This window comes from Pezoporus flaviventris, unplaced genomic scaffold, assembly GCF_033815535.1.
Source record: "Pezoporus flaviventris isolate CSIRO_AGI_PZ_B2104156 unplaced genomic scaffold, CSIRO_AGI_Pfla_v1 ptg000066l, whole genome shotgun sequence".
NCBI classification, from domain to species: Eukaryota; Metazoa; Chordata; class Aves; order Psittaciformes; family Psittacidae; genus Pezoporus; species Pezoporus flaviventris.
Genome location: NW_026892614.1, coordinates 26,302,843 through 26,327,628, shown reverse-complemented (window position 1 = coordinate 26,327,628; position 24,786 = coordinate 26,302,843). Strand labels below are relative to the sequence as shown.

Sequence of the window (24,786 nt, the reverse complement as noted above, 5' to 3'; positions counted from 1 at the left end):
AATCTGCTGCTCTTGGAAATCAATCTCCTGTTTCACTCCTGGCTCTACCAGATAAATGGTATGTACCTTGGAGCAGCCCTTCTCAGTTAAATAGGTTCAGACATTTCCACCTGTGTATGTCAAGTCTAATTACCTTCTACAGCTGTACTGCCAAACAGAAAGTAACTGTTAGTAGAGCACAGTTATGCTCAACAAAGAATATTTGGATGATTTGGGCCTTCATTTCAGGTAAAACTTTAACTAAATGAAAGCTCAGAAATAACCTGAGAACTGTAACTACCCACAGCAACAGATGTGTAATATCACAAATCCAGGTTGAAAGACATCAGCCTTACCACCAGCTTTCCCCCAATATTTAACCACAACCTTAATCACCACACTTTTCACCTCATTGTTTTTTTCCCTCTCATCCCTAAGCATGGAAAACTGCTGCAGTATTTTATACCTGCTAAGAACATGCCTAAACAAGCTCCACTTGTTCAACCTTCCCATAGCCTCACCTTTCATCTCTGCTTTCAGGCTGGCAGGAGCAGCAAGTGTAGGCTCAGAGATGAGTTGAGGGCAGGCTGGGCAGGCTGAGCAGCCAGCCACAATCCCACCACATCCAGCAGTGGGTGCTGCCTGCATGGTGCCCCTACACACTCCCAAGGCAAGGGGACTGGCTCTTCTGCTTCAAGAAAAGCAGGGTCTGACACAGGAGTGGAGACAAGTGCGAAACATATAGCAGAGGTTCACTGAAGAGACAAGCCTGAAGCAGAGGGGCTCATTGGTGGAGACCACAGCTGGGGCTGGTCAGGGAGGCTCAGGCCCGTTGGTACTCAGGCCCTGAGGCTTTAACTCCCTCAGCCTAAACCTGGACACAGCATTCCTTGCAAGGCCTTACTACAGAGAGTGCAATGGAAATCCTGCTTCCCATGTCCTGCAAGCTATACATCCATTTCCACATCCCAGTATGGCATCTTCCCTTTTTTAACCACATCATAGGATGAATTTAGGAAAATTGTACCTCTCACACCCCTTTACTCCCTGGTCTATGGAACAGGTACTGAATGAGCCAGTCCTGCCCTGTCTGCATTTATAGAGCTAGGTATTCCTGCCTCAGTACACACCTTGCACTTGCTCCCTGTTATTTTTTCCCTTCATTCAGGCTATATTTCCAGTTCATGTATGGTACTCTGAGCCGGAACAGCATCTCCCACTGCCTACAGCAGCTCTCTGAGGTCGGTATCATCAGACACTGGGACAACCTGTTAACACTGCATAACACAAAATCCATAAACTGTGAAAAGCATGCCCTTTAATTTCATTAACATCCAGGTGTAAGAATTCAGGTATTCTTCATGTCTTTCCATGTGTTTGTTTGTTTGTGGGGTTTTGTTTGTTTTGTTTAGGGTTGTTTTGTTTGGTTTTGGTTTTTCAATAGCTCCTGCGCATACATGACATATTCAGGTCTTCTTTTCAAGCTCTGTTTCCAGAAGCAAGATGCAGACCGTCCTTTCCAGGGAAAGACCTCTTGGATGTCCCTCTTCGCAGGCACGGCTGCGGAACACAAACGGCGAGCTGTCTATCTGCATGCAAAGCTATCTACCCTTGACAAGCAGCTTCTCCCTCTCTCAGGCTTTGCGCCGTTTGACACCTCCGCGCTGTCGCTATGGAAACCGCGCCATCTTGGCGGGCGCTGGGCAGGCATAGCCTACGGAACCTCCCCTTGCTACGCGCCCGGGACGTAATGGAGCGGCTGCGAGCGCGGGGGAGGCGAGTGTGTGCGCAGGCGCACTGCGCAAACGCCCCGGTGCCGCGGAGTCGGTGGGAGGCGCAGCGCGAGTAGCGGCCGGCGCGGGGAGTGCAGCGGTGAGGGGGTGGTGTCGGTTGCGGCGTGAGGGGCTTCACCGGGAAGATGGACGAGTTCCAGCCGGCGGAGGAGGTAACGGGGCTGGGGGCAGCGGGAGGGCAGCGTCGGGACTGCCCCGGCTTCTCCTTTCAGTGCTGGCGGAGGGTCTCAGGTGGTACCTGTCCTCCCGGACCACACCGCTTGGGTGAACCCGGGGCCGCTGGGAACCCGCCCGCCTCTTCTACTCCTCATCGCTCCGGTCCCCTGTTGCCCTCCGCCGGTGTGGCGCCGGGCGCTGGCGGCGTCTCTGAGCGGCGCATCCCGCGTAGCGGCTGACGACAGGCCCAGTCTTTGTTCCTCCTCCCGGGAGTACGGCCGGTAACCGATGGGCCAGCCCTTTGCCTGTGTTTCGGGAGTTGGCTGACTCCTCTTTCCTGGCCTCTCCACACGCCTGCCTCTCCCCCGAAAGCGGCCGCTGCAAATCGCTTAGAGAAAACGCTCGGGGGGTGTCGTGGCCTCTGGTCCCCCCCCAGCGGGGTGAGGCAGTATGCTGTGGTAGAAGGTTTACGGGTTACCTCAGTGAAAGACTCAAATAAGCTAAATTTGTGAGGAAAGAAGAGTTCAGCCAGGTAGGTTCACTAATGAGACATTGTACCCCGTTAATGGGGATAAAGAGTCGGAGAAATCAAGGGTCTGTATCACAGTAAGTGACTGCCCCGCAAGTGGTGCTCTTGCAGAGGGACAGTTTTTTGTGAGCTGTGACAATTTGCTGCATTGTTCTTAAACAGCTGCGCTGTGACTTGGTTAGACAATAGCAAAGCAGTGCGAAGGTGGGTCAGACTTGTGCTGTTCTGAAAGCCTTGTTCTCATTGCTGGGTCTGGCCTATGTTATACAGTTACAGGTTTCGGGGGTTTTCTTTAACACGCTTAAACATCATTCTTAGAGCTGTTTCCAAAAACATCCTCAGAATGATGAAAAACCAAGGCTGCTTTGCCGTTTATATTTGTTGCCTGGGAACGCCCTGCTTAAACAAGGTACTGGAAACATCATATCTGATCTCCCTATGCCAGATGGGTAGCGCAGGTAAAGAATAAGCTGCTGATTTAATACAGAAAGTGCTTATATCATCTTGTTAAAAGATGGACTGGTAGTGGTGTGTGATTTAGCAGCTCAGTTATAGCACATAAATCACAAAGTTGGATATCAGAACTTTGTGTTCTGTTTTGTCATGCATCTAAACCTATATTCACTGTGATCCCCAAAAAGGAAGACAGTCAAGAGGTAACAGCAACTCTAGAATCAAATTCTTAAATCTCTGTATGGCTCTTTCCCACTTGTTTCAGTACAAATTAGTCCTCAAAATACCTTGGAGAATTTGAAATTGGGTTGAATTTAATTCAGTTTGCTTTGGTGAACTTGTTTATGCTCACTCGAAGGCGTTTCTGAGCAGAGTTCCTGACTTCACAAAGGAAAAAGCTATATGTAGTTTATCATCTTGCCTGACAGCATGTTTCATGTCTGCCAGCATGTCTGGCATCCATATTCTTAACTTATGCTCTAGGGAAGGAGTATTTTGATAATTGGCGCTCTTTTTTGTTTCAATATGCTCTTTAAAACATAAGCACCTGTAAAATTTAGTACCATGAAAACAAATGAGGCGTATTAAAATTAAATCAAAGTCAAGAAGCTGAAAATAAAAGCCAGTTTGCCACAGCACATAAAAGCTTTTACAAATGTTGATGTGTGCAGGCAGGTTGGTGCCTCCAAATAGAGAAAAGGCACTGCTTGCATGTATCCCGCTGTTTCTTCTCTCAGAGAACACTCAGCTGTTCACGTATTTCTGAATGTCACTGAAGCCAGCCAGAGTGTTCTGGCCAAAGGTTTATCAATAGAATCTTGACATTCTAAGCGGGTGTAACTACGTCCTGCCTGCACAAGTGAGTTATGCTGTTATTCGTGTTTGCCAGCTGGAGAAGCTGACAGACCTGCCAGTGAAAACTCAGACAATATATACTCCATGAAGTTCATTTTGAAATCCTTATTCAGTCTTCTGAAATTAATTAATTTGTTATGTGCATTTCTTTTGTCTGATTCATTTCTTCTGGTTTATGAGGTGAGATACCAGCAGTAAAACCAAGGTGCATGGCTTGCTGCCATGCCATGTGGGGTCCTGCTTGTTTTAACTGTCTTACGTGGGAGGCAGCAATAGCTGAGGCACTCAACCAGGAAAACATACTAACCATACGAGTGTAGTTTTAAGATTAGTAAAATGTTGGGGCCTTCTCTGTGCTTAATCTCTGCTCCCCAGAGCCTGGGAGAAGGCTGAGGTGCTGGGAAGGACATCAAACTGGATTTCCCCTTTTGTTTCCAAGGCACTTTTCTTTGTGTCCCCAGCTGAGATTGTCATGGCAGTTTCTCCTTAAGCTGTCAATTAATGTTTTGTCCGCATCAGTGCCCTGGAGATGTTGGTTTAGTTTAAATGTAAGCTGTTCCTGCACACTGAGCTTACCTCTGCAACCCTGCTGCAAACTGTGAACATTAATGCTTGTTGTAATATGTGAATATACATTTACAGAAGTGCTGTATATGTTGTTCCAAAATACTGCCAAGTTAAAGTTTGAGAACTTTGCCTCTAAGGGCCAGCCAATATTAGTTCACCTGTTACTTTTCATTAGTTTGCTAAGAATGTTTCCTGGGTTCAGGGGGCCAAAGGACATGTTGGCAAATAAAGGAAGACTCCAAACTCCTGACTTGCAAGAAATTGACAAGCATAAATTAAGCTTCTTGTGCATATTCTTAACAAAGCTTGAACTCTCAGATCAGAGAAATGTGTCCACTGATTATTTAAAATTCTACTTTTTTTTGTAGACTTCCTTTGTTGTCGATGAAGTCAGTGCCATCATTAAAGAGGTAAATGAACACTTTAATTTTGTTGGTGTGAAAGTAGAGTATATCATATGCTGTGTTCTAAAAGGCATTCAAGAAAATTTGATAACTGAGATGTGATAGATTTCTAGCTAGGTTGCTATCAAAGTATAATCGCTGATTTAACCAGTGTGGGATACCTGGCTTTAGTTGTGATATACATTGCAAATCCAGATGATAATTAAAGTAATTTCATATGCTTCTCTCTCATTGCAGTGTATCCTTATTGGAATTTTTTTAGGTTAAACCCCATAGAAATAGATTTTATGTTTCAGTAACGTACAGGGCTTTTTTCTAGGCTGTCTGTATGTGCATGTAACTGTGTATGAGTTGCCTTTCCTCCAAAATGAGTTCTTGTTTGGGATTTTAAACTGTTCTTGTTGCTAAGAAACATGAATTTCCTGTCTAGAAAAATTCCAGAGGGATTTGGGGTGGGGTTCTTATGTCCAGAATTCCTCTTGTAGACTAAACTAGTGCAGTCTTTTTCTCATTGCAAACCAGCCATTTTGGTCACTCTGTAAATTGAATGCACATGCTTCAGTGCATGCTTTTGTCTCTCCTGAATCTGAAATGATTTTGTGGCTATTTTTTTAAAACAATTTCTGTGAGGAAAAAATGTGTCAATGAAACCATGCAGCTTTAATGTACTTACATGTATCTTAAAGGGGAAACTATCCTCGTAAGCAAAATGGTCTGTTTGGCTGAAGGCTACTGCTCTCTTAGTAACCCGCAACCACATGAATCTTTTGTTTCAGTTTGGGGTTTTGTTTCCCAAAAATGGTTCTGCTGACAAATCTGAATATCATTTTCGTAGAGGAATATGTATGAATGAGCTGGGGTTAAATTTTTGTAGTAATTGAAAACACTTCCAACGATCGGTATGGACAAGCAGGATTTAGGAATTTTTCTGTGGCTATGGGGAACAGGCTAATGGCTGCCTTGTGAAGCTTATTGTGTGTACTTGTTGCCAATAGGCCATAGAAAGTGCAATAGGTGGCAATACTTACCAGCACAGCAAGGTGAACCAGTGGACAACCAGTGTGGTAGAGCAAACGCTGAGCCAACTCACAAAGCTGGGGAAGCCTTTCAAGTATATTGGTGAGCTGTTTTCTCTTTGCTGTTAAAGCTGATATAGACAAGTGTGCTGATGGGTGGGGGTGGGGGAAAATCTTGGCAAGAACCGTGTCTGTAAACTACTCATAAGCATGTGTGTATGTGCTATACTAAGCAAAAATTGAACTAAATGTTAATTGATGTCAGTGATAGATTAATAAAAGCTTCTCTACTAACAGTGACCTGTGTGATTATGCAAAAAAATGGTGCTGGGCTACATACAGCAAGCTCTTGCTTCTGGGACAACTCCAGTGATGGTAAGGCACGCAACTGTTGGACTTTTCAGCTCATCCCCTTAAGCTAGGCAATATACTTTTGTGTTTTCCCAAGTGCTGTACTTCTGGAGTAATAGCAAATACATTGGTGCGTTTTCTGTGTGGGTGTGGTGCCAGCTCTGCTACATATGAACTGTTTAGCTGTTGTGAAAGCTTCATGCTTAAGGTTCTAAATGTAAATTACAAACCTGTACCTAAGGGTGTGCATGTAATCACTGTTACACTCTTCTGTCTCTGAAACCCTTTTTTTGTATTTGTAGGGACCTGCACTGTGAGATGGGAGAATAAGACTGTGTACTGTATTGTCAGTGCCTTTGGACTTGCAATCTGATTGCCTTGGAATCTATTCACCCTTCTCTTTTCTACTCCAGCACCTAAGTCCACCTCTACTCAAACTGTGAATACACTGAACAACTTCTGGTTTTAATGTACTTTTTTAGTAACTTTTTTTCAAAAGTAGAAGCGTAAAAACATGCTGTTACATGGTTTATGTTTGTTCTTAGTATTGTAGCAGTGTTGCCACACTGTCTTAACACTTCAAGAACTTCTCTTCAAGGTGCTAGTACTGAAATCTGCTGCAGTGCACACACTTTCTCTAGATTTCTTTTTTAAGACCAATCTAAACGAGACACTGATTTTCATACTTTGTACTTTTGGTTAGCATTAAATTATTGAAATTCATAACCATTGGTGTGATTCATTTAAACTTAACTCTTGATATTTAAAAAGTTCCAAATCTTTCTCTTCAAGCTAGCTGAGGTACATACCAGAATGCAAAGCACTTCCGTAGTTTTACCCAAGTTGTAGAATCATAGAATACTTAGGGTTGGAGAGGACCTTAAGATCATCAAGTTCCAACCCCCCTGCCATGGGCAGGGACACCTCACCCTAAACCATCTCACCCAAGGCCTCGTCCAACCTGGTCTTGAACACTGCCAGGGATGGAGCATTCACAACCTCGCTGGGCAACCCATTCAACTGCCTCACCACCCTAATAGGAAAGAATTTCCTGCTTATATCCAATCTAATCTTCCCCTGTTTAAGTTTGAACCCCGTTACCCCTTGTCCTGTCACTACGGTCCCTAATGAAGAGTCCCTACAAAATTGCAAGAAAATTAGATGATGTTTATTAGAAAGTAACTTGTCTGCATTTCTGGTACCTCTAATCTGATTGTGTGGTTTTGAAGGCATGGAATGATAGAAATAACTGTCTTCAGCGAAAAAGGGCAGATAAGGTTTTCACATTCTAGGAGTGCTCAGCAAGCTGTACATGGGTAACCATTCACTCCCACAGCCAGTTATGCATGTTGAGTAGGTCTTGAACTTCCCTGTTATCCTCTGTGTTGGTTTTGGTGATGGTTTGTGATGAGCTCTGATAGTTGGTAAAACATGAACCTTTCCGACAGGGGAAAAACCAGCCTCAGGGGGACATGACTAAATAACATGTGAATAAGTCTCCTGCATTCTAGAGTAAAGCTGCAGAGGAGGAACATGTAAGACTTGTTTTCAGCATAGGCTTTGGGTAAGTTTTTGTCAGCTAATAGCACATGCTATAAATTTCAGACTACCCCTATGAACTGCTGTGCTGCTGCTGTAAGCAGTAGCTCAGTGCTGGTGAAGTTGAAAGAATTACAAAGCCAGCGGGGTAGAGGATTCCAGGCTGGAGGCAGTGTGAGTGACCTGCATTTGCTTATGTTGAGGAAGCCCTGACACACGTTTTCAGAATCTGGTTCTTCGCTGACGCCATTTGCAATGAGATCACTGCTGATGCAGTGTGTTTCCATGATCTAGAAAGATGCAATGCTGAAAACTCCAGTGCCAAAAACTCCAGTGCCAGCAGAGGGTTTGCTTTTCATAGTGCTGGCTGTAGGGGTTTCTCTCTGCTGACTGCTCAGTGTAACCAAACAGACTGCATAACCGCCCCTGCTCCATGCTGCGCAAGGCTTTGACTCTTCCTACCCATTTCTGCTGTCAGCAGGTTTGACCTTTGTACCATCAAGACTTTGAATACAGTTTAAAGGCTGACACGTTTCTGTTAGTGTACAAGTTTCAAAACAAACCTGTGGACGTGTCTCATTTATGACAGGTCACTTTATTCCAGCATACGGCCTAAGGAGTGTGATGGAGCTATAGAGTGTATATGTACTGCATTTCTGTAGTAGAGAGCTTTAGCGCTAGTTTGACAAGAAACTTAATGCTGAGCATTCAGTGTCAGAAATGATACAACACCTGTAAAAAGAAAATATTAAAACAAAGATTGAATACAGTGCCTGAAACTAGTCATCAGGGTGAGAGAGGAACTTGTTATAAAAAGAACAGATCTTTAATCTCTGAATTGCTAAGGACATTCGTATTTGATCTGGATAGTTAGATACTTTATCTCCTTTCCATCAGCATTCCAGAAGGCGGCTGTTGCGAAGCACCTCTTTAGCTTCTTGTTTACTTTTAGAAGAAATAGTTTTGTGCACTTTGAGTCACTGTTTACTTTTAGAAACACTTCACTTCTTGGTCAAGCTATTCAGACATTCCTTGTCCTTTGCTCATGCCAATAATAGCAAAACCCTTGATTTTTTTTTTTTTTTTTTTTCTTTTTGTTGTTTGTTGGTTCATGAAGGTGCTAAAGTGCAGACAAAAATGTTTGGGATGCTTATCAGTGTAAGTGCTGTATGGGAGGAAAAAAACCCAGTAACGTTAAGTTTTACTCCAGAGGTAGATACTGGTTAATCTGTACTGCCACAGCCTCCTGAATCTCATCCTTATGCAATTAACCAAGTTTAAATATGCATAAGAAGATACATGTAAACTGCAAATAATAGATAGATGTAAATTATGAAAATGGTGCTAGAAGGAAAATAGAACTAAGCTACAATATAAAGATATAAAACTTTATTATGAACATATTTAACAATGATTATGCACATGAAGTTGTCCAAGAAACTCAATACCCAACTTTTGCTTAAAGTAAAATGTTATTTTTCCTTCATATTCCATATTAGCATGAAGTTTTCCAACATAACTGGATAACTTGCTGTCATTAACACATCTTCTAGATACACAGGATATTCAACATGTGTCCTCATGCACACTGTCTCAAAGCAGCATTTAATTACAGCTTCTCATTAAACAGAGCATTTATCTTACACATTTTGATACCATTTTGGTACACAATTTTTCCATATTTTCATTTTACGCATTTACAAACTTCTCAAAAAAGTCTTACAGTAACGCAAAGGTTGTTATCACTGGCATTAGCAAATGGAAACAGGGAAGAGTTGGGTGGCTGTAGATACCAAGTTGTCTTTTGGCTGGGAGAAAGACAACAGACAGAAGCTTTCCATAGCTGGGCCACCCCAGCATGAGTGCCATGGGCCATGCTGCAGTCCCTGCTTCTCACTGGGGTTACACCTCTTTGCCAGGCCTGGGGAAGTTTCCCACCCTTTCCAACACCAGCAATTTTTAAAGCAAATGCTACTGAAAATGGCTGCCACAAATGGCTTGCACTCAATGGTTACCGGTGTCTGAAACATCCCTCTTGCCACTGTGTTCATGGAAGTCTTGCAATTACATAAGAGATGGCACCTCCTTCAGAGGATGAACACCATGTGCTGTGGGGCCTGTTTGTGTAGCTGTCTCATTTTATACAGCTTCACTACTGATGGAAATAATTACTTCAACAGTAATGAAAGGACAGCCAGGCTTGTTTCTTAGCCAGATATCTTTTGTTTCACCCTTAAGTTACAATACTTAGAAGTGAATTTATGCCATCTATTCCCAAGCTGTTTATAGTCCCTGTTGTAATATGCCTCAAATGCTGTCTCTGCTTTCCAGCTGTGAAAATAAGAAGGGTGAAACTGAGATTTCTTACTGGCAAAACTACTTCCTCACTTGCTTCGCAACTCTTGCCTTTACTGTATATTGAATTCGATGTGACAGTACTTCATTCAACCAAGCTTACAGCTACACACTAGCAATTTCCCAAATACAAAGATGTATTTGCATGGCAAACACTGCTTAAATATAATCTCTGAAAACTAACAAGGAAACTATTTTCTCACTGTTTTCATAGTGAGATCCTTAAGTACACATTTCCCATTCTGAACTTTCCTATTTCCACTTGAAATGTAGTGATGTAGAAAAGTTAATGCAAACAACACAGCAAGTGAAATGGAAAACATCTTAGGAAAAAATCATCATCTCAAAAGTTAGATTAAAAATAGCTTCTTTAGTTAATGAAATCCCAGAGCATGACACTGTATTTCAGGGTTAACTGTAACCATCAGTGCAGACTGTGATAAGAAATAGGAATACACTTGCACATCGGTCAAATCAAACATTTTGATCACTTCAGAACAATTTAGAACAGAATTAAGAAATATCAGAGCCAAACAGATGGAATATGTAAGGATCATGTAAATATCAGTGTTTGAAGACCCACTTCCTGTACTCACTCCAAATGGAAGTCAAAAGGACTTGGGGTATGTGAGGGGTGCCGAGGTGGCTTCCAAGTCTGACTCTGCACATCCAAACAGCTGTGAGTCTCAGGAGAGGTGGCTGGGGAATAGTAAGAGTGAGAATGGGCCCTCTGATTTTAGGATACAAAGATCATCTCCCATACTTGTTAAAAAACAAGCCTAAGAGGAAGCACTGAGGGTAGAGCTGACTATGAACACTGGAGAAACAAAACACCACTAACTTGAATACTTCTTTAGTGTTTTCCTATGTTCTTCTACTAAACTGACACCAATTCATTAAGAAATCAAAGGGAAAACCTTTCCCTTCCTCCACAGCAGTTTCCTTGCTTTAGCCATACAATAGTGCTTTGGCTTCTAACATGCAAGTGATCCCTGGTTTTAAATTTCAAATACCCTCAAAAAATTTCACAGCTCTACCTGTTTTACACAGTTCTCTCTCACACACACACGCAGTATCTTACTACAATTACCTTTAGCAGAGCACCAATTTAATGTGAACTATTCTATGATAGCAAGGGTGCAACCATATGAGGCAGTTCCTTTGGTCCTTTCTAAGCAAACTGCTTGGAACTGTCCTGTGAAGCCTCCCCTTCACAATTCTGAACAGCTGCCAGGAGGTTCCTGCAGTGGGAATGGTCTACAACAGTTGTTGCATCAAAGCAGAACAAACCTTATTTTTCCCCAGTCTAATCCAGCAAGTCTAATAGGACTTCAATCTCCTGTTTAAACTACTTCAGTGAGGAGCACAATTTCCTAGTGTAAGCCAGCACCATTTTTTGTTGAACACCTTACGGTGCTTTAGAGCCTTCTGCAGCAGCGGGGTAGAGAAATTTTACAAGAGTAAATCACAGTTACAAATTCATGGAAAAGAAAGATACCTGTACTCAAGTACCTGAAAACAAAAGTATTTAGAGACAAACAGCATCCACTTAAATAATGAACCGAACAATGGTGTAGAAGAAAACCAACTTTCAAACAGAGAAGCAGCATTGTACTAGGAATACTTAATTCCCATCTAACTTTGTTCCAGGACAGACTGCAATACAGATAATCTCAAAATGTGCTAGTTCTGGCCAGTATAGGTGGTGACTGTGGCATGACAGAGAAGTTGAACTGCACAGAACGTACTCAAAAGCCAACTTTGATGCACATTCAATACATGAGCAACCACGATTGTTCCTGGGATGTAGATTAACTATCTCCTAATACATCTTAAGGAAAAATCCTGATGTAGAAAAAGCCTCTAGAAATGAAATGTTTGGAATTTGCAAATTTTAATTCACTATGAAGCTTTCATACTGTATTTTCTGTAAGTGTAACAATCACCCTCAGCATACAAAAATCCACTGGCTTCCTTCTGGGATTTGTTGCTGTCTAAGTAATTCCATTTGAACAGGCTGGTTAGAAAAGCAAAACAAAACCCAAACCAGGCAGTTCTGTTGTGGCAGCAAAACATTATATAAAACATACATTAGGCAAATAGTTTTGCACCACTGAGGCTATTTGGCTCACTCGAAGTTGACTATTTGCACATACCTAGCACTTAAAAGTCTGGTAAACTCATTTCAATGAATTACAAAAATGGTCTTAAGTCTGTATCACTTTGAAGAATGGAAAGCTTGTGTTTTCTTGCACCAAACAACAAAAAAAAAAAACAAAAGAGAGAAAGCCCAAAGACACTTCATTCCCCGCCTCCAGCTCAAAAGACTAAGGTAGACAATCAGAAGCAAAACGAGGCACGTACGTGGACAATATACAAAGGAGCCAACACAAAAGCAACAGAGCAATGACAGTATGCTGTGCATAACCCTCAAACCAAACCAACCCAAAAAACTAAGCAGCAAGGAAGCAATTTTAAAATCAGGATATAATCAGTGATACTTGTGAATGGAAATAGACTTAAAGACTAGTCCACAGGCATCCTGCTATCAGGCATTTTATAAGACAGGCAAAACTCTTGATTTCTGAAGTTTTCACCACAACCTTTTCAAACATTCTTTTTCTTCAGTTTAAACTTTGTAAACAGAAACAGAAGCAGGATGTCCTTCCTGGGAGTCACTGTTCAGACTGACAGCGGACTGCAAGGAAGCTAAGAAGTTGTCTAGGAAAACTTCAAAATTGGTTTAATTTTAGCTGAACAAGTCTGTCTATGTCAGAATCAGTCAATTGCTGTCTGACTCCTCTTTGTATTTGGCTCTAATAGCTTGGCCGTTCTGAAGCAGCATTTCTTCATAGTCACTCCTGTGAAAGAGATACTTGTGAAAACTTCTGAACACAGTGTTTAGATGGGAAGTCCAAAATAAACAGGAAAATGATAAACCACATTGAAGCATTAAATTGTTATTAGGTTAAGAATCTGGTATCTTTTTTCCTTCCCTGTTGGAAGTATGAACAATATATATGACATTTCCTTAGAGGATGATGCATATTAGAAGTTATTCCAGCAATTACAAGCCACTTTTCATAAGGATCCACATAGAATCAAGCTGATACTACCACTACTCATCAATCTAAACAAAAGCAAGCTAGCTCAGACAAACACAGCTAGTCTAACACAAATTTGCTCAGTTCACCCTAGTATTAATCCCATCCTCACTGTTTCGGCCACAGTCAGTGTCTTTGGTAAAAGGTGAAAGTATCAAGGGCAGCTAATGCATTTGTTCAGTGTCCAACACAGACACACCTGACAGGGGTGGGTTTTAAGTACTACTATAATTCTCTTATTACAGAAACTCACACAAGTCTGGGACTTTTTGTTAGATTTGATTATTCTTATTTCAGTCAGTGATGGACTTAAGAAGAGCCTTTCTCCTTCCATGAAGTATTTACACACGAGCTGCTCCTTTGTCAGCTCCACCCAACTTCCTTCTTGGTTTCAGAGGAAGCCCTTTCCTTTCACAGCTCTTGGTGCTTTCACCCCATGACCTACCAGCACCCTACAGGTGCTTTCTTACCTGTTTGTATCAGTGTCATAGCAATCCCTTTTAGAAACCAAAAAAAGACAAGACAAGATAACATGCACTCTCGTTGCATTTCTATTTCAGAATAAGACTGTTACTCTGTTCAGAATACTTTCACTAACAACCTACAAATTCTTCACCTATTTAATGAACATGGAAAAGAACATTACGAAAATAACACACCTAAAGTAACTCCCCATAGGTATTTTATAATCTTACCCATAAATCACATCATCATCTGAATCATTCAGCATAGAAAAAGCAGGATTGTCTTTCAACTGTGATTCTGGAAAATATAAATAGGAGTTAATAAATTAAATACATAAATGTGGCTGTACTTCTAACTCGGTGCTGTAGCAACAGATTTGACAATTCCTAAGGCAGTCACGACTACAATTCAACAAAACTATACCCAAACAGGAATTCTATCCATTAAATTCTTCACCCTTCATCCACAACATCATGGTATTCTTAAGAGATAATGTAACAACCTCATTTTTAGATAGATAGATACTCTCCATGTGGTATAAGTGGATTTCCTCACTTGTGCAGGTTCTTATGTCATATTATTTCAACCTGCACATACGAGTAATTAAGTCAGATTTCATTATTATTACTCATTATTGAAAAGCACAGACTTCTTTGACTTCTTGGTTATTTCTAAGCTACAAATACTGTACACCAAGGCTGGAATCCCCTGTATGCAAGTCAATGATTAGCTAGTTATTTTTCACCCTTGTAATAGGTAAAAGAAGGACTTGTACCTTTATGGTGAGATGAAAGGAAACACATAACTTTCCATTGGTTATTTATGACAATTCCCTCTAAGGCCTTTATTTCTTAAATAATCTGTGCTGCTTAGCTGCAGTGCATAATTATATGCAAATAAAATTCAATCCAGCAACTTGCCATAAACATCTTTTTCCTGGCACTACCTTCTGCCGTCTATAAACTAGTATTTCTTGTGACCCAACAGCAAGTTTAACTTTATTCTCACTCAGACATTTCTTGTCTTCTTAATGTGAAAATAACATTTCCATAACAGTTCTACCTATATCAACTCTAAAATGTTCAGAGAAAGGACCAGCTCCATTGCAGCCTTCCCCCTGCATACCTGTCAGCACACAGGATGTTCTTGGGCAGGGTGATAGATAATCTCATCTAGGCTGCCTTTCCCATGAAAGTTTGGACCAGGTGATCTTCCCAGGTCCCTTCCAACCTGGGCTGTTCTATGTTTATGTATTTTAAACTCAATGTTTAAAGTGGAGAGTGACTCGGTGCAAGTATTTACCGAATATATCTTTCAGTTAGAAAGGGATGATGTTTTATAAGCACCATGTTACATCCTCTACATAGGAATACTAATAAAAAAAAAGTGCCACTGATTTGGTGGGCCCCGTGCAGCCCAACTGTGTTCCCCAAAATTCCTCCCATGTTGGAGATCAGCTTCATCCTCCTTTTCCAACATCATGTTACCTGTTTCAGAGTCCAGTTTGTCAGCATGACCGTATGTTAACCTTTCTTAGAACAAAGTATAAATGAAGTATGGTTGCTCCTTAAAGATTGTCTCTGAGTCAGTGCAGAAGTTGGTGCATCACATGCAAACATCATATTGACTATGAGCTTGATCTAAGTACGTAAGAATTCAAGTTTAGCTAATCAGTTGCATACATTTTATGTGTTCCATCGTATTTCCAATGCTGCACTGCTCCTGAGCAAATTAATTTCTGCTTCAGTTAACTTTTCAAATACAAACGGTATTCAAACTTTGCAAATTCAAATAGTAACACGACAGCCAAAATATGAAGGCATTACACAGTATCTGCTAATATGCCAGCTCATCATCTAAGCTTGCCAGACAATTGCTTACACTTACCATACAATTGCTTACACTTACCATACAGTGCATTCTTTGAGGGGGAATACACGAAGGCTAATGTGTAGAGATAAAAATTCAATAAACCATAAAAAGATAAGAATTCTGCTGGTATTAAGTGTCAAGGATATTGCTCAATATAGCTCCATACATATTAACTTTAGAAACAACACCCAAACCATACATAAGCTGCCTCAATGGAAAGGAAGTTTACCTTACTAAAGTTTGAGAGCAAGAATGGCTAAACAAACCTGCATGTTTTAAATTCAATGCCCACTAATGCACTCAAGCCATTTCGAGGTAAAGCTCCCGCTTGAAGACAAAGCTTTAACACAAGCAACTTTTGCTGAGGTTAGGGCTACTCTTGAGAGGTGCAGCATATAATTCTGCCTTGGGTGCCTTACGAAAGCTGAGCAAGAAGGCTTCTTGCCTTCATTTTTGGGAAAATGCTAAAGGCTTTACATACTGTTTTATACTAGCTCCCATCACATATCTATGTTTATCAGTAAGGGTACTTGCAGTTACACAGGCAATTTTAGAGAGTAGAATGAACCGGGACCTCATGGTTCAGGTCCAGAAATACAATTTGTAATCCTCCTGCCAACAGACATCAGAAATAGTCTCTCTCAAGTCACAGTTCTCTGCCATGACCTCTTCCACAGGTAGACTGGGACCAATACACAAATGCATTTTCAGTGACTTCTAAACTGTTAATTTCTCAAATACTTCGGTACGCCCCATGCCAACTGACAGGTACAGAGCAAGCTAAGTTCATACAGCAAATACAGCCAAATTTGTTGGCAGTAACTTTAATATTATGTTAATGTAATGTTAAAATTATTTGAATGCTTGCATATCTAGGCTTGCATTCCTTTCAAGAGTATTAAATGCAGTTCTGATTTATGTGATATAAACAAATTAGACTGAAACTGTCTCAACTCATAATCTTTACAAAGAGCCATTACAAAATGCTGACATGAAACCTTGATCAAAATTAACTGAACTTCAAAAGCTCCCCTAAAAGTCAAAGATCTCAGTCCTTAGGTACATCATTTTAAAGTACATTCTACATGAAAAGAGATTAATATTCCTACTTGAGCAGTATCACAACACAAGGATATAATTCTGGTAATGAGTTGACAGCTCAGCAACAAAGTTGTCCTGTAGAACTTGTGCTCCAAAGCGCAGGTACAGTATAACAATGCTGTGGAAAAAAGTTAAAGCATACAGGTGTACTGTGCCTTTAAACTGCAAGGCTGAAATAGTAGCTTGATGGAAGAGTATATGAGAGAATAATTATGTTAATATGCTGTTTATTCTAGGACATGTTTGCTTTCATAGTTCGAAATTAAGAATGATTCTTTTGTGATTAGAAGTCAGCAGTCAATCGAGCAAAGTGGAGAAAAAAATTCCCATGGTCTATTTTCCTCAGATTTCATCTGCTACAGACAGTCCAAGAATCAACAGAAATTTGAACAAACTGCTTAACAATAATCTAAGCAACCGATTCTAAACTCCTTCTTTGACTAAGTGAAACTCAAGAGAGCTCCAAAAGAGATGAAGGGTGCACTGGAGACCACTCAGCAGTACAGAAAACATCTCTGCTAAATCTTGCAGTGGTAATAGAGATAAAGTTAGCTCTAAAAGGGTCAAGAAGCATTAAAAAAATGAGAAATGCTTGCCATAACAATCAGATCAAAAGACATTCCCCAGTTTCACTGACAATTTTATCAAGAAAATGCATTCAAAGCCCTAAAAAAAAAAAGGGTAATAAAGGTTACAGTACTGAGAAATATACTTTGAAAAGCCTTACCTAATGACAAGCACTACAAAGGTTAATGCAGTCAAGAATTTTAACCTGAGATCTGAAAAAGATTGAGAAAAGTTGTTATTAGTGAATTTACACCTCCATCCAAGACAAACAAGTCTGTCTGGGGAAGGATCAAAAGAAACACTCCTTACCAACATAAGGCATGTTATGAAGTTCTGAGCATGCCCTCACTATCAGGAACAGAAGGTAGAGAACGTATGTGGTTGCTACCACAAGGAAGAAGATTTTCATTCCCTGTAAGAAGAGTGCTAGTTTTTATTATTTAACAAGATATGATCTATCCCTTCTTCCCTCAACAGTAATCATTATTTCCCAAAGCACAACATACAATGCTCTGTTTATTCAGGGAAAGTAGGCTTACAAATTAAAATAAGGATGGCTATACACTGAGGCAGGTTTTCGGGGAACGTAAAGAAAGGATGTTTAATAGAAGTCATCATTTTGTTCACTGAGTTCGCAGGGAGCTGAATCTTAATGAGTTTTTAAAAGCATAGCTCCTGAGAACAGTACAATGACCCGTATAAATCAGATCTTCCTTTACAAGAAGAAGGTCTGAAATTTACTAGGACAGAGGATATTGGCAGGAGCAAAGATATACAAAATGGACTTAATAAGAGGCTAAAAAATTTCTTTAAATCACAACAGTCATGAGCCTGCACTAAACTTGTGGTGTTGAGTCTCCAGATTTGCAAGACAATTTACTCTTTTCACTGGGATGGAGCTCCATATGGCCTAAGCACTATCTAAAGCAAAACTGGAAGTATCCTAGTCAGTAGAACACCATCTGACCAGCATTTGCTATTTTCTCAATTGTGTTACAGATTTTAATAGAAGGACAAACCATACTTCCTTGCACTGCTTAACTCCACCTGACAAGTTAATAGGAACAAAACATTTCTGACTTACCTGGAAATTACCTGTGTCAACTCTGTATTGATATGTAGGATCATGTACTTCATTAACGCTAGAAAGATTCAAAATGAGAAAGTGATACTTACACTATTACAAAAGACAAGGTCAAAAAGCTATACTGACCAAGAAACCCACTAACAAAGGAAAGGTTTAAAGTTACTATACAGAGTTTATAACTAAGGGGTTTTGCTGTAGAAATGGGTGCAATGCCATTGATTCCAATGGAGTCATGACAATTTACAGTACAAAACATCATCTTTCCCAAACCCAGTTTTAAAGGAATATGGAGGATTTCAGTTGTAAGCATGTCTAATCTCCCCACTTACTTTTTAGAAAATTTATAACCTTGCCAATTCCTACAAGCCTTCAGGATTTAGTGTTTAATTTTTAGCCTGGTGATATGAATTATACTTAAGAAATAACTGCGGTATAAGCCCTTCCCTTACAGCAATTCTAATGATAGGTCACTAGCATGAGCACTGCCTACAACTGCACTATTTTCAATAGTGTACAGCTGCATGGAAAAGGTTAGAAGGTATGTTTCTTTCTGAGACATAAGAGGCAAACACTGGAGACTAAAGAGCTTTAGAACTTACAAATGTACCAAAACTGAGAAAGTTTTCTGGCTGGGGAAACCTGTATGTTAACATATTGTTAACAAATTGGGTAAAAAGAAAGAAACACCTAACCAAACACAAGAACTGCGTTTTGAGGAGCAGTAGCATAGCCTGACTAAGCAGTGTCAGTAGCAATTGTGCAGGTTTAGTGGTTGAGCAAGTTTGGTCAAACTCTGTAAGTTAACTACAGAGAAACTGTTCCTTCGAACGCTAAAAGCTAATTAGGACATAGCACTAGAGGCAGTATTGTAGCGGGGTCACAACATAACGTCAAAGTAGCAATTTCTAGATCTCACGCTGATTTATAAAATCAGGTACTGCTAGATTGTCAATGGGAAATACTGTTCAAACCAGTCACAATTTGCAAAACAAAAATGTAAGAATTTGAACACTATTCCAACATCATAATCGGAGCATTAAGAAACAGATACCAATTACAAACAATCTGCTCATTCTTAAACACTTTCAGCTCATTCCTTTTGCACTAAAGTTTAAATTACTTACGTTTGCCATATTCCCAATGTAACAGAAGCCAGCCACAATAGTCCAACAATAAAGAATTTGGGCAGATAGAAAGTTAAGCACTTCCTTTCCCCCTGTTGAGTAAACAGCAGTGTGGTGAAGGAGTGAACCCACATTTGAGATTACATTAATTCTTGACAGAATAAAGTAACTATCATCTTTGTTTCATTCAACATGAACTATTTTAAGAGACTCATTTCACCTGCACAGGTGACTACAGAAGACATAAAATTGTATCATCATTTGTGAAAATAAGATGCTGCAAATTTGGAGCATCCTATTTATAAGGTCCCATGTATTTCACTGAAACTGCAATATGGGAATATGCTCCAAAATTCATATTTATCTTATGCAGTAAAGTGGTTTAAACTAAACAATCAACTATCATATACAACAACAAAACCCTTCCAGCAAGAACAAAGCATAATGGCATCATAATTTTGAAGACTGTCTTGCAAATGTTTAGAGTGGACCATACCATCTATCTCATTTAGGCATGGCAGCCCCACAAGCCACTTCACCACAAATCCTTTTAACTCCAAAGCCTCATGTGCCACACTGTAAGAATCAAATAAATGTCTCTTTTCTAAAAATTTGGTTTCATTTTTATCACCTTTTTAGAGAACTGATAAAACAAGTACTGTCTTCTCAGTAAGTACTCTTACCTGTACTCTTATCCCATGGTAGACACAAAGCCAGAACAGTGACAATGCACACAGAAACAGTGACTGGAATAGATCATCCAGCATCCCCGGAAACCAGCTGTTCACCAGAAAAGAAAGGGGGAAAAATGGATCTGCAACAAAATAAGGGCAAACCAAAAAGTTAAACGAGGGGAAAAAGCACAGTCTTTCCATTGTGAAAAGTAAAGCAAAATGTACTTCAGAGGAACAAAACCCCCTAGATCTTTCAAATTATACCAGTAAATTAAACTGAAATTTGCTGTGTCTTGAAGAAATTTACAAAGAAAATGGTGCCTCCAGCAGCAATCCTCTGTGCTGTAGAAATAACCTGAAATGGTCCCAACATGTCTACAACATCTCAGGTTTTATTAGACTTTCTACTAAATCACTTTTGGTGATGAGCTAAAACTTATCACAGAATGACTGAGAGGCAAATGTTATTTGGTACTGCTAGAGAGTGCTAGAATTTCATGTAGTTACTGGACTAAAAGTAGCCTCCATTTTTAACTATAGTGCACGTATCTGAAAAATGAAGAAGTAAGACTTAGCAAACACAGAAACTGCATTTATATGTTGCTGTATGAAAGGTTCAGAATGGTTGCAGCCACCTATTTCAGCTGGAGCTTTACACAGGTAAAGTTGACACTCACATGGACTGAAAAGAATGAAATCCACCTACTCATTATGCCCTTGAATTTGATATACTTAAAGCTTAGGGTTTTGGTTGGTTGGTCAGGTTTTAATTAGTTTTCTGAAGCATTATAAAGAGCTGCTTGTAAGTTCAAAGCCAAATTTCATTTTATCTTCTCTCTCTCTCATGCACTCTTTTCTCTTTATTTTTATTTTCCTTTGTTAAAAAAAAAAGGAGCTTTTCTAAAAAAATCCAGGATACAAGTACCATTGTAAAGTAGCAGGAGGGGAAGGAGGATGGACATCCATTTCTGTTCAATACCCCAGTCTCTCATGGAGAATTTCCGCAGGGAATGTGCAAACAGACACTACAAAGCAACAAATACGTAAGGAAGGAATACAGCCTTAGTGGTTTAATCAGAGAGAACACAGCACATTGCAAAAGCTACTTCACTTTGCCACTGACAACACTGTAAACCAGAAGTTACATCTCTTATCTTCTGCTTCAAGTCTGGTGGCTTACCCAATGCAAATTACTTAATCTTTCAAGCAAACTGAGAAGGAAGCCAGCTAGTACTGTGCAAAGCAACAGTGTGTGGAAAAAAAGTTGCCTGATTACTGGTCACACAGTACCAACAATTTCCGCTTAAACTCACTTTTTAAAAGAAACAGATTCCACACCACATCCACAGTTACCTGCTGAGGGACATCTATGTGAGGAAAATGTGATGTAAGTTTTCTTTGCTTCAGTGTCCCTACTCCGAAAATTCTGCATATTAGACGTTATGGGTTTGTAGTTTTTTTCCCACAAATGTTTCTTTTCCAGGGCCAAGCCAGGTTGAAGGGGAGAGATAATCTAAATCATAGCATAATTCAGGTTGCAAGGGACCTCTGGAGGTTATCTGGCTTATCCTCACACTCAAGGCAGTTACAACTTTAAAGTTGGATCAAGGTTATATTCAGCTGAGTTTTGCTCATTTTCAGTGACAGAGAGCCCAAGCTCTGGGCCTGCCTGCACTGCAATAAAATATTTTTTTTAGCATCTAATCACAGTTTCCTTTGTTTAAGCAAAATTCTGTTAAATCCAGAATCAGAGCTTAGAAAAACAAGTTTTCCCATTTATCCTATTTTCTTTATGTTCTTTCAATGCCGCTTGTAAAAAACGTAAGAGCAGCAACTACATACATACTGAAGAAACATTTTTACACCCATTCAGTGGTATCTCAAGTCTGCTGCCTGGGGTTAAGTTACTAAACACAGCACTACAAAGCAGTGTTATCAGCTGCCTACATAATATACTCCAGAAAAACTGAAATAAAATCTTACCGTGACCATGAAAGTAAGAACTACAAAGACAAATCGGAACCATATTTCCACTTGTGAAAAAGTTGGATTGTAGGTCTTCCACTACAAGAAAACAGAATAGCCCAATGAACACTGTTTTGACAGTACATACAACATCAATAATTAGCATTCTGCAGATACTGAAAAGTTCTCTGGCTTTTCAAAATTGAAAGGTATAACCAAGTTCCACCACATCACCACGGAAAGACAAAGATAAATTCATAACATAGGACTATCTGATGAAAAGATAACCAAACCAGCTAATATCCTTGCTTCTCTTTTACCCTGCCACTTCGTAACAAAGTGTGCTGTCACATGTGAAAGCATTTTTCAGGACAAAAAGGGTATTGTTCATTGATTTCAATTACACTTCCGTTAGAAGTCTGAATGCCAATAATTGAGTAAATCCAGTATGTTCTTTTTTATTACCAAGGTCAGATGCATAAATGGATGGTGAAGAGGTTGATAAGGTACAGGCATGCTTTCTGTAATAGGTTTGTTTTCTTAAAGATTATTCTCTTGATTCAGAAATGGAAAAAAAAAAAAATCAAGTAAAGGAAAAATAAATGACCCAACCAGAAGTAAACTTTTTTCACAGGCTAAGGAGGAAAAGCTCTTTCTCCTCTAATCATTAGAAGGGCACAAACACTAATTATAACATGTCAGTTTGCATAAACTCTGCTCTGTTGATGATTTATCTCATACCGGGCACACTTCTCTTTTGAAGCCACTTTTGAAATGTAAGCTCCTGCGTACAACATATGCTCTGCCCATCTAAACAATAAGCTCTGCCTTTCAATGTATTATACCTGTCAATCTCGGGTCTTTTTAAATCACAAATGTAGAATGAAAATTACATGTACAGAATCCATTATACAGAAGGCGAACTACGATTTCAACTGAGCTCACCATAAACCATTATAATAATGAAATAAACTGACAATTTTAGTTGCTGCAGGAAAGCAGAGCTTTGGGTTTGTTTTTCTGGGGGTTGTATACAAGTCTGCCTTAGAGGTGGCCTACAAAGCAAGGTAATAAACCGTACACTTTGTCATGTTTGAAATCTGCAATTAAGCAAAGGGTTTGTGAGTTTGGTTTGTTTCTCCTTAGAGCTTATTTTTAATTATGTGCTTTATGTGCTGGAAATATTACAGATACTATTATTCAGGAAGTTCATTTAGTATATGAAAAACACTTTTGCTTTACAGAAAGATTTTTTGCTTGCTACCTGCTCTGACATACCAAATGCTGCATACAGGTAGATTATACCATAGTAACCTGCATTATAACTTGTGTTTAATTCCATTGTCTCCCAGTATAAATGCTTCTAAACTTCTTTCTGAAGCTAGCCAGCACACACTGATGAGGTAACTGTTTTAGAAGCAATCTTTAGCGCTACTGAGCTAGTTATTTCACTAGGGATTATTTTAGTGAATTATTTTAATAGCCTGCTTATTTTAGCTACATAAACATTTTTCTCTTCCTCATAAGCACAGCCAAAACCAAAACCGAAACAACTCTTCATGTATCTTTGGGTTTGTTAAATATTTCTAGCCCACACTTTTGTAAAGGCTGGAAAATGTTGCTAATTCAAATGCACCTCCAGGAAAGGCTGAAAAACATACCGTGCTTTAAAGAGCCAACATCCTTATAAGCAAATGCAGAAAACTGGATGTTCTAGTCTAGCTTGCCTAGTGTTAAAAATATCCCCCAGGAATCAGACTAAATTTATCTCCTCCAGAAAACAGCATTAACAGTTCTGGAAGAAAAATCTGCCCTTATAAAAAAATTGGTCCAGACCCTTATTAACTGCAAACACTGTAACAGTTCAGCCACTGAATATTAATTGTGAAGCATCTTTATGTTTATCTTCAAAAATGAGATAACTTTTAGTTATAGAATCATAGAAATCAACTAGGATGGAAAAAGACCTTTATCAAGTCTAACCATTACCCCAGGACTGCCAAGTCCTCCACTAAACCATATCACTGAGGGCCTTATAATTAAAGCAGACTTCCATGGCATTAGCAATTAAAGAGATTTCTTTTACTAATATAAAGCTTTATACTTACTGTGAAAGTAATATTCTGGATGTACGTTAACTTGTTTAGATTTTCAAAGCTAACAAATATGTTGTACTGAGTGTAGTTCAGGTAGCCAAGGTGAGCAACAATAATTTCACTGCATTTCTGTGAATGTATACATAGAACAGTATGTAAAAACCTTCAATTTATTCCAGAATATGCACTATAAGTACAGCTTGAGAATTTGTTTCTAAACAGTCAGATATTGATAATATTTATTATATGCCTTGACAATCTTCATCAGAAGACTCGAACTAGACACACAGATAACAAACTTCTTGAAAGACACCAGACAAAGCAGAATGAACTGATAAAGTCAGTCAGCAGGATCAAAGGTTGAACTGATAAACAAGGCTAGCTTTTCACTTAAGCTGGTGACAGCAGCTGCTTGCAGTACTGGGAAGGATCTGAATAACTCTGTCAGTCAAGCTCTAAGCCACTGGATTGTGAAATGAGGCTATCTTGTGGTAACTCGTTTCTAGAAGTTAACAGGAGGAAGGAGAAAACCCAAGCATATTTCTCTCTTGGCTATGTGTAATTAAATCTAAAGGAACTCTATTCATCAGTTTCTGCAGCTTTCGGATATATGTGTATACATACATAAAACCAAAATATTTTATTTACCAGATATGCTTATCACAAAAAACTTCAGCTATGCCCCTCCTTAAAGGACTTGCACCTGGAGAAGCCATTTTGGATGTCTGAGCTTA

At 39.6% G+C, this 24,786-nt stretch overlaps 2 protein-coding genes across 4 annotated transcripts in view; one reads left to right on the top strand and one right to left on the bottom strand.

The window, feature by feature from the left end:
- The first annotated feature begins 1,798 nt into the window (after positions 1 to 1,798).
- DYNLT1 (dynein light chain Tctex-type 1) lies at positions 1,799 to 6,829 on the top strand. Its single transcript, XM_061471654.1, has 5 exons — positions 1,799 to 1,924; positions 4,701 to 4,742; positions 5,732 to 5,855; positions 6,050 to 6,127; positions 6,406 to 6,829. The coding sequence occupies exons 1-5, from the start codon at positions 1,898 to 1,900 to the stop codon at positions 6,474 to 6,476; spliced, it is 342 nt and encodes a 113-aa protein (XP_061327638.1). The 5' UTR covers positions 1,799 to 1,897; the 3' UTR covers positions 6,477 to 6,829.
- A 2,187-nt stretch (positions 6,830 to 9,016) lies between these two features.
- TMEM181 (transmembrane protein 181) overlaps positions 9,017 to 24,786 on the bottom strand; it is a 36,464-nt gene continuing 20,694 nt past the window's right edge. For all 3 annotated transcript variants that reach the window (XM_061471651.1, XM_061471652.1, XM_061471653.1), the window contains exons 6-17: positions 24,065 to 24,181; positions 21,975 to 22,055; positions 20,917 to 21,016; positions 20,001 to 20,131; positions 19,318 to 19,409; positions 18,191 to 18,248; positions 17,416 to 17,518; positions 17,267 to 17,318; positions 16,575 to 16,657; positions 15,475 to 15,564; positions 13,797 to 13,863; positions 9,017 to 12,858 (exon numbers count right to left, since the gene is read on the bottom strand). In XM_061471651.1, coding sequence (XP_061327635.1) covers positions 12,780 to 12,858; positions 13,797 to 13,863; positions 15,475 to 15,564; positions 16,575 to 16,657; positions 17,267 to 17,318; positions 17,416 to 17,518; positions 18,191 to 18,248; positions 19,318 to 19,409; positions 20,001 to 20,131; positions 20,917 to 21,016; positions 21,975 to 22,055; positions 24,065 to 24,181 — 1,053 coding nt within the window. In that variant the 3' untranslated portion in view covers positions 9,017 to 12,779. The remainder of the gene's footprint in view (positions 12,859 to 13,796; positions 13,864 to 15,474; positions 15,565 to 16,574; positions 16,658 to 17,266; positions 17,319 to 17,415; positions 17,519 to 18,190; positions 18,249 to 19,317; positions 19,410 to 20,000; positions 20,132 to 20,916; positions 21,017 to 21,974; positions 22,056 to 24,064; positions 24,182 to 24,786) is intronic.